Raw genomic sequence first — 9,799 nt, 5'->3', positions numbered from 1 at the left:
CTTTTGTCCTAAAAATAAATGTACTGTGCTCTGAAAGCTGGCTCGTCACCATGTCTTTGTTCCCGAGACAATGCAAACCATACACAGGTGCTGGATTCAGGTCAGTGCTGCTGGGATAAACACAATGAATTGCAGAAGAACCGCAAGACTAACTTCCTAGTCTGGAGAAAGTGCGACGAGGGTTCTGCCTAAAGAGAGGTGGTGGCTGACGCCTGAGACCTAAAGGCGTGCCCCTGAGTACACCAGAGAGGGGGCAGAGGTGCAGTTAACTACAGAACTGCAACACATTTATCATTACATTTATATAATACCCTTAATTCTGAAGGCTCCTAGAACATTTTGGCCTGTCTAGTATACTAACGTGTAGCTGGTTCTGGGTTGGAATGTAGCAGCCATGTTGTATTAGGAACAATACAAAAGAGCATTAAGAACATGCAGAAGAAATGTCCTTAATAGCCACTGTCCCAATGGCTCCAAAGCATCATGAATCTGCATATTACAAGAATGTATCACATTGCCCACTCAATAGCTTGTTTTACCTTTTTAAATATTTTATTGAAATTATGAATAGAAAGTAAAAACATTAAAATACTATATTAAACAGTGTGAAATTCTACAATTACCAAAGCAAAGTAAGGAAATTTTACCTTCAATTTCAGCATAGATTCATCCAGTTGAAACTGAGATTCCCACAACACCTAACCAGAAATATTAGTCCCACAGAAGTCAATGGTAAAACTTCTGTTGGATTTACTAAAGCTTAGATTTCACTGACTGATATGAGTTAACAAGAGTTATCAAGACACAATGAGATTAAACTAGCTAAATGAGACATAAAGGGTAAAAAGAAAACATTCTACAAATGCATTAAAAGCAAGAGGAACACCAAGGACAGGATAGGCCCATTTCTCAATGTGTGTGGGGGAAACAATAACAGAAAATGTGGAAATAGTAGAAGTGCTAAATGACATTTTTGTTTCAGTTTTCACCAAAAAGGTTAGTAGTGATTGGACGTCTAACATAGTAAATGCCAGTGAAAGTGAGGTAGGATCAGAGGCTAAAATAGGGAAAGAACAAGTTACTAAAAATTACTAAGACAAGTTAGATGTTTCAAGTTACCAGGGTCTGATGAAATACATCCTAGAATACTCAAGGAGCTGACTGAGGAGATACCTGAGCCATTAGCGATTATCTTTGAAAAGTCATGGAAGACAGGAGAGATTCCAGAGGACTGGAAAAGGACAAATATAGTGCCCATCTATAAAGAGGGAAATAAGGACAACCCCGGGAATTACAGACCAGTGAAGTTCACTTCAGTACCCAGAAAGATAATGGAGCAAATTAAGCAATCAATTTGCAAAACGTAGAAGATAAGTTAATAAGTAACAGTCAGTATGGATTTGTCAAGAACAAACCATGTCAAACCAACCTGATAGCTTTCTTTGATAGGGTAACAAGCCTTGTGGATGGCGGGGGGGGGGAAGTGGTAGATGTGGTATATCTTGACTTTAGTAAGGCTTTTGATATTAATATTGTGATATTAACACGGCTGCTACTCTGAAACCTGGCTTTTGATATTGTCTCGCATGACCTCATAAGCAAACTAGGGAAATAAAACCTAGATGGAGCTACTATAGGGTGGGTACATAGCTGGTTGGAAAACTGTTCCCAGAGAATAATCAGTGGTTCACAGTCAAGCTGGAAGGGTATATCAAGTGGGGTCCCACAGGGATCAGTTCTGGGTCTGGTTCTGTTCAATATCTTCATCAGTGATTTAGGTAATGGCACAGAGAGTACACTTATAAAGTTTGTGGATGCTACCAAGCTGGGAGGGGTTGCAAGTGCTTTGGAGGATAGGATTAAAATTCAAAATGATCCGGACAAACCGGAGAAATAGTCCAAAGTAAATAGGATGAAATTCAATAAGGACGACAAATACAAAGTACCCCTCTTACAAGGAACCAGTTGCATTCCTACAAAATGGGAAATGACTGCCTAGGAAGGAGTACTACAGATAGGGATCTGGGGATCATAGGGGATCACAAGCTAAATGAGCCAATGGTGTAATACCATTGGAAAAAAATGTAAACATCATTCTGGGATGTATTAGCAAGAGTGTTGTAAGCAAGACACAAGAAGTAATTCTTCCACTGTACTCTGTGCTGATTAGGCCTCAACTGGAGTATTGTGTCCAGTTCTGGGCTCCACATTTCAGGAAAGATGTGGACAAATTGGAGAGAGTCCAGAGAAGAGCAACAAAAATGATTAAAGGTCTAGAAAATATGACTTATGAGGGAAGATTGAAAAAACTGGGTTTGTTTAGTCTGAAGAAGAGAAGACTGAGAGGGGACATGGTAACAGTCTTCAAGTACATAAAAGGTTGTTACAAGAAGGAGGGAAAAAAATTGTTCTCCTTAACCTCTGAGGATAGGACAAGAAGCAATTGGCTTAAATTGCAGTAAGGGTGATTTAGGTTGGACATTAGGAAAAACTTCCTGTCAGGGTGGTTAAGCACTGGAATAAACTGACCACAGAGGTTGTGGAACAGGTGAGACAAATACCTGTCAGGGCTGGTCTAGATAATACTTAGTCCTGCAATGTGTGCAGGGGACTGGACTAGAAGACCTCTCGAGGTCCCTTCCAGTTCTATGATTATAACAGAATGGGCATTTCCCCATAAGTCTGAATTATACTATCCCATCAGTTTTTAAGCTATTAACATCAATAGAGTTCTGCTTTAAAAATAATCACACAATATGGGCCTCTGAATTTTTCTGGGAAAATCAGATGCTTAACATTACTTTATTAAATTAGACCAGGACATGTTGAAATATAAAACGAGTTCAATTTTACTTTGGATATATTTCTCATGATTCACACTTATTAAATGCTTTATTTTTCAAGTAAAAACAAGACGGTTACATAACATATCATTGAAGTACTTAGATAATAGCTTAAAATAATAACAAAATAAATGTGAGTGTCAAAAGTAACAACAATATTAGACCTAGAGTTGTGAACTATCTAGCAATTTGCTTCAACTTGAGCACACTTCTATTTCTTCAGAGCAACAACTGCATAGCATCTGGGGGATTTCACAGGATCAAATAACTTCAGCAGTCCAGACCAGGCAATGTTGTCCTGTAAAATGATATATGATTAAAGCACATAAAAATGCGTTTGACTTAAAAGCAAAGATATGGGAATGGGTCCATATTTTTAAATACAAAACTGCAAAAAAAGAAAACTCTAACTTTTATGCAATACATGAAACAGTTGTGAACTCACAAAATAATGCTTATGAAAAGTAAAACAGTCTGTGGTTTAAAGTCTTTAAATTATTTCTTACATATTGTCATGTGAGTCTACCACTCACTATACAGATTTCTTCTTTTATGAATTACAAGCAGTGAAATTAAAGACAAAACCCTACTAACTTTACTCATTCAAATAGTTCCATTGAAGATAATGAGATTTCTCAAATGAGTAAGTTGACTTGGATATGGCCCTGACACTTTGTATAGTTTCCATAATTTCTATTTCATCTTGTCTAGAAAAATACAATTTGTGAGACAACCAATTACTCCTGAGGGAATTCTGCACCAAAAAATAAAAAAGTATGCGCCAAAAAAAATTATTTCTGTGCACGATATTTTAAAATTCAGCAAATTTTATTCGTCAATAAATAAATGTGAAGGTTCCTGCATGGCAGTGGGGAGCAAACACCACTGGCTGCATGTAGGTAGGAGATCACCCTGTAGCCCCCTCTCTCCTGGGCCAGGTACTCGGTGGCGAGGTTGCATCCGACGCTGACCCTGAAACACCCTGGCGCTCTTCCCTCTGTAACAGCTGCACCAAGTGTGGGCAGGCAGGCTCAACCCAGCAGGATCCAACTATGGGGGATTCAGGTGTTAGCAAGCCGGACGGCACACTCCCTCACTTGGCAGCTCTGTGTTCACAGAAATAGGGGGAGCAGTGGCACATGACTCCACAATGCCCCCCCAAACTATACCCCCACCCCCAGGGTGATTTACCTCTCCACTGGCTCCTCCAGGCACTGGAATTGACCTGCCTGTACTGCTAGGGAGGAGTATGTGACCGCTCTTACGTCTTCCCTTTGCTTCCCTATCATTTTCTGAGGGGAAGCAAAGAAATCTACAGGGAACATGAATTCTGCACGCATGCAGTGACGCAGAATTCCCTCAGGAGTAACCAGTGCAAAATTAAATCTATGGGTATATTAAATTTAGAGAAGGTAAATCAGAGCTAACTGCAGAAGGTCTGATCTCCCAGTTTGGGAAATATACAGATCTCTTCATGATTTATAGCTAGTTGGCATTTAGGAAAATACATCATTAGATATTTCAGAAACGCCTCTCTCTGTAAAAATACCAGTTAGAACAAAAGCAAACATTTATTACAACTCATTTGCTCCAAGTGTACTGTAGAAGAGAATAAAAAAAAACTTTCCTTATGATAAAATGGAGCTATTAAAATGAAAAGTTTATAGTGGAAAAAAAGAGCTGCTCACACAAATGGGCTTAATATGAAAAGGTCACAAAACTTTATTTTGACTATAGCCCACAGTAGAAGCTTCAAAGACACCACCCTAACCTTCTAACAAATTACCATTGGATGGAAAATATGTTATTGGAACAGCATAAGTATGATCATTACTTTTGAGTTAATTAGGACAAGCTGAGACTTAATGGTGTAATTCAATGGAAGTCAGTGTAGTTGCACCAGGTCTATATTTGGCCAGTTCAGATGGGCTGTATGTTAGTCAGGTGAAACTCAATTTATTATATAACTGAAAAAAAAAAAGCTTTTTTCCCCACTACATATCTTAACTAAGTAGGTATAAAAATAATCCACATGCATTTTGGACATGATCCAAATCCCACTGAAGTCCACAGAAAAACTACCATTGAGATCAGTGGGCAGCAGATCAGTCCTTAAAATATCATTAGTTGAAAGCTTTAGTATTCACAGGGTAATGTTTGTTTACTACTTCCAGTATTAATTTTAATGATTAATATACCAATACTTGGTATGGAATAAGATTTGTAAGGGTTTAAAAAAATTTTTTTTTACTGTCTACTGACTAGTAATTACCATACAATTAAAAGAACATAAACTTTACGGTTGCAGTTTTGCTTAAAATAATAATAATAAAAAAACATCTGCTGGGCATATGTTTAGACAAAGATGGAATGAATACTTAAATTTTTGCAACTATGATGAGAATAGCAAGTCTGCAACAGGGGCTCTTTGGTACCCAGTAAATAATTTGGTTAAAATAAACAGACTTCAGGTAACATGAAATATAAAGTAAACACACCTTCTCTTTGAGGTAGCAAAGACGATCCAGAAGTAATAAAACTTCTATACAGGGAGCCAGAACAACTTTCAACTGAAAGAAAGGTTAGACACAATCATGGCTTTAGGAAAGGAAGCCAGCATACTACTAAAAAGACAACTCTGTCCCCCAGAAACACTTCTAGGAAGGTGAATCATTTTCTTGAGGAAAAACCTTTACAAGTGCCACCTTGCCAGTTCTTCCCTATCTGACATTTTCAGAAAAATCTAGTAAAGATCAAAAGTCCATGGAATGTTATAAGCAGGGCAAGTATTTTACATGGCTGGCTCAGAGGCATAATCTAATATGCAAATCATACTATAAATGGCAGAAAGCTTTTAAAGAGGGAAATAATTTTTAGAAGACTTTTTTTGTGAAATAACTTCATGGAGACCAATCCGGTTTCAAAAGGAGTCTGACATTTCTTTCTTCACATTCATAATCCCCCTTGAAAAAGAACCTTCCATGTGTTCTCTTTATTATTTTACTGACACCTGATATAGCTCTGGAATAGGATAGCCTCGAAGTGAAGTGTTTTTCTGTAGACAGTATATCACAATATAAGCTGGTCCACCACCACATAAAATTTGACAGGGCTCTATTCTAGACTAGCACATATATACAAGGTAATGTTTTTAATCCTTTGATTTTACCATATTAAATGCTTCCAGCTCATTCATTCTATGCTTGTATTTTTCATAGTAATCCATTATACAGCTGTCCGGGAGCTGCAACAGAGGAAAAAAATGGATGACAACAATTAAAGCCATTCCTATTACCTAGCCCAGGAAATGTCTGAAACAACATTATTCTTTCTAATTAAAAGTGATAATGTCAAATGAACTTTAGTTTTGTTTTTTATTAGTACTTTTCTAAGGCTTATAATGAGCCATTTTTCTGTTCTCAATTACCCAAATTCTTCGATTAACTTTAGCCTTTTCACTAACGTGAAATATTCAGATATATTATTACTCAGAAGCATGAAACCATTCTTAAATAAGCATTATAAACTGAAGTGGAGGTAACGTTCCCATTTCTTACAGTGAACATCTCACATCAGTTTTTACCAAGAAGTACAAAAGGGCTCACTTACAGAGCTAAGGGGGGAGTACGATATGTCACAGTAAAAGGAGTAGGAGTCAGAACTCTAGGGTTTTATTCCTGGTTCTGCCACTTACTCGTTGTCAGGCCCTGGAGAAGTCACACACTTGCTCTGTGCTCCAGGTTATCCCTCTGTGAAATAACTATAATACTTCCATATTACTTTTCCTCAATTGTAATTCTCTGCAGTTTCCCTCTCCTTCACCAGACTGCCTGGTGCGGTGTTGCCAATGCCTGTAATATTGCAGGTGCTGCAGTTTGAGGCTGGTTTTGCTGAGAAGACACAGGCAGCTCTGGAATTTTGCCTGAGCCATGTGCAGCTTTCCCCTTTGGCTAGTAGAAGCCATTATGCTGCCTGTGTTACAGGCACAGGGCCAGCTCCAGGCACCAGCGAAGGAAACAGGTGCCTGGGAAGGCCAATACAAAGGGGCCGCACTCCGTCTGTTATTGGGGCAGCACGTCCGGGTCTTCAGCGGCAGGTCCTTCAGCCCCTATCTTCGTCTTCGGCGGCAGCTCAATTGTTTTGTTTTGTTTTTTCCTTTGCCGCTTGGGGTGGCAAAAAAGCTGAAGCCGGCCCTGTACAGGCAGCAGCCATAGGGAAGCTTTGGCACAACAGAGCTGGCCCCTACTCCAAGTTTGGCAGTACAGTAATGGCTTCACACCCCCCACGGTGCAGGAAGAGTGAGTTAATGAAGATAAGAGCTCTGGGGAAGCCCTCTCACTGAAGACTGGAGATAGGGGGACAGTTATTGGAGATATCATGGGATTAGGAGAAGAAAAGCAGGTGGCTGCAGGATCCTGCAGAGGAGGAGTGGGACTGGGGGCTGCAGGATCCTACCTAGGGGATCCTCCCAGGATGGAGCGGGGCTGCCCGCCAGCTGGGACCAAGGAGAGCTCTGGGCAGTGAGAGGGGAGGAGTCTGGTCATCCTGGTCCAAATTCTCAAAGGATGCTCAACACAGCAGCCACAGTTAAATATGAGCAAGTTATCATGTGCATTTTTCACATGCAAAGTGTCTGATTTACATATGCACATCAAACAGTATTTCTAACTACTTGATTTATGCACACCACTGTATTTATTCTACACACGGTTATCAGAGTTGCAAGTGTAAAAAGTTGTGTGCTCAAAATGTGAAAAATATTATATGAATGTAGAGACCATATTATTCTGTGATATTTGGACATTATACTCTGAATGCAAATCATCAAAGGAAACAATGGCCTTGTCTACACTACAGGGGAAATTTGATCTAAGCTATGCAATTTGAGTTCCGTGAATAGCGTAACTCAAATCAACGTAGCTTAGACCTACTTATTGTGGGGTCCACACGATGCAATGTTGATGGGAGACGCTCTCCCATCGACTCCCCCTACTCTTCTCAATCCGGTAGAGAACAGGAGTTGACGGGAGAGCGATCTGTGGAAGACTAAATCGACCGCTGATGCATTGATCGCCGCTCGTCAATCCTCTGGTTAGTGCAGACAAGCCCAAAGAGTATGCTTGCTGCACTTGCCAATTCTTCCTAAGGCCTCCAATTCTGCAGTGAAAGAATTGGAATGTGCTCCTAACGTTCTCAGGCAATACAGAACATTGCACTGTGGCCAAAGTCTCTTCCCTCCTCTCCCTCCACAAATTCACACATTTTAGTTTGTTTTGGGATATATTCAAGTTACTTTAAGTTTTAATACACTATTGAAAATTATGTGATTTTGTACATGTGGTTCTTGCACCCTTCCTCTGAAAAAAGAAAGCCACAGATCATGATTTTTCCTTTAATTTCCCCTTAGACTGTCAACACCATTATGTAATCCTCCACCATTTCCCTGGAACAGCTGTTGCCAAGGAGACACATCCAGTACTGCTCTGTGGTGGGAGAATGAGCAGGGGATTTTAGATAAACAGAGATGTGCTTTCTTATTTTATTGCCCAGAATACAAAGCCTTAATTCTCAAGTGAGAGAACCATCCACTGTGTACAAATTGCTGTACCAAAACCAAGATCCCCTTTTCTTTTTCACTTAAGATAATATGACACAATATAACATCATGTGACATTTATTACTACTTGATATTTTCTTATGTGAGTACTGAGAAATTCTCATAGGGACATGGCCCCACTGTGCCAGGTACTGTACAAATGTCTATGAAGAAACAATCCTGATTCTGAAGATAAGTGACACAGAACAATGATACAATCCTATGTATATTCTATATACATACATATGTATTTATTCCCAAATCTTATGGTTATAGGTGGATAAATTGCTAACTAACCTCATCTTTATTCCACTCAGTCTAGCTATTGGATGATTTCTTATCAGCACTGTGGTCTTGAGGAGAGATTTAAAGGAATGGGTATCAGCATTACAGATTAGCTCAAGGTGAGTGTTTCACATGTAAGGAACATTGTGGAAGGCAGTATGAAGATGTTTGTGTGAGAAGATGAAAAACAGGCCGATGAGACTCATGTTGTTCACAGAATGGAGGACATACATTAATAATAATCTCATACTCTCCAAATGTTTTTATACCATGGACCACATTTTAATAGAAGTCATGGACCCTCCCTCTTACAGTGAGTACAGTCCACCTTCCCTCCCATTCACAATCATGTAGCAACTACAGCCATTACTTACTCATAAACGTAATAGTAGGAAAGTAGTTGATATACTTTTAGATTCTTTTAATGCAATTTAGCAGCTGGAAACAAGGAGGAGAACAGCTCTCCAAGGACCATGAGCAAGTGCTCAGCAACCACCATTGTTCTAATCTGATTAACCCATTACTCTGCACTATATCTTCTTAAAATGAAACAATCCAATATAAAAACAAATACCCTACAGCTAAATTCCAAGCCCAGTGATGCTTGTAAACCAATGCATGACAACTACAATATTTTGGCATTAGTCAGTGGATAGCGAAGTCTGTTTTGTCTTTCTTTAAAAATGTAGGGAAGCAATCAATTTCACAGACTCCATCATCACTAGAATCTAATTTGGGGAAACACAAGCAAAGGACAGGGGCAGGTGCTGAAATGGTAGTAGGTTTAAAGTGAGAGTGGGGAAGCAGAAAAGTAGTAGTAGCTAGGTATGTAATAGCATCTCAGGACACATACAGCTAGGTGGTTAGATATAAGGCTGCTGAAGTTATGCTGCATTATGACAAAGAAAGGAGCAGCATTAAAAAAGAAAATCGCAAGATGTTACACATTTGTATTTCAAAGTAGAAAAAAATCATATGTTATACTGCTTGAGAAATAATATACAATCATGTAATTAAAGATTACCATACACTTATACACAAGGAAAGGGAGAATAAAGTGTACAGTTGTTATTTT

At 39.1% G+C, this 9,799-nt stretch overlaps 1 protein-coding gene across 1 annotated transcript in view; it reads right to left on the bottom strand.

Annotated features, from left to right (window-relative positions):
* Nucleotides 1-528: 528 nt before the first annotated feature.
* Nucleotides 529-9,799, bottom strand: part of METTL25 (methyltransferase like 25) — a 98,379-nt gene continuing 89,108 nt past the window's right edge. The window contains exons 10-12 of the mRNA XM_054027431.1: nt 6,013-6,087; nt 5,342-5,413; nt 529-3,141 (exon numbers count right to left, since the gene is read on the bottom strand). Of these exons, the coding sequence (XP_053883406.1) occupies nt 3,055-3,141; nt 5,342-5,413; nt 6,013-6,087 (234 nt within the window). The 3' untranslated portion in view covers nt 529-3,054. The remainder of the gene's footprint in view (nt 3,142-5,341; nt 5,414-6,012; nt 6,088-9,799) is intronic.

The sequence above is a fragment of the Malaclemys terrapin genome, chromosome 1 (genome assembly GCF_027887155.1).
Source record: "Malaclemys terrapin pileata isolate rMalTer1 chromosome 1, rMalTer1.hap1, whole genome shotgun sequence".
Taxonomy (NCBI): Eukaryota; Metazoa; Chordata; order Testudines; family Emydidae; genus Malaclemys; species Malaclemys terrapin.
The sequence above is the reverse complement of the archived record's forward strand: the minus strand, read 5'-3'. Positions and strand labels throughout refer to the sequence as shown.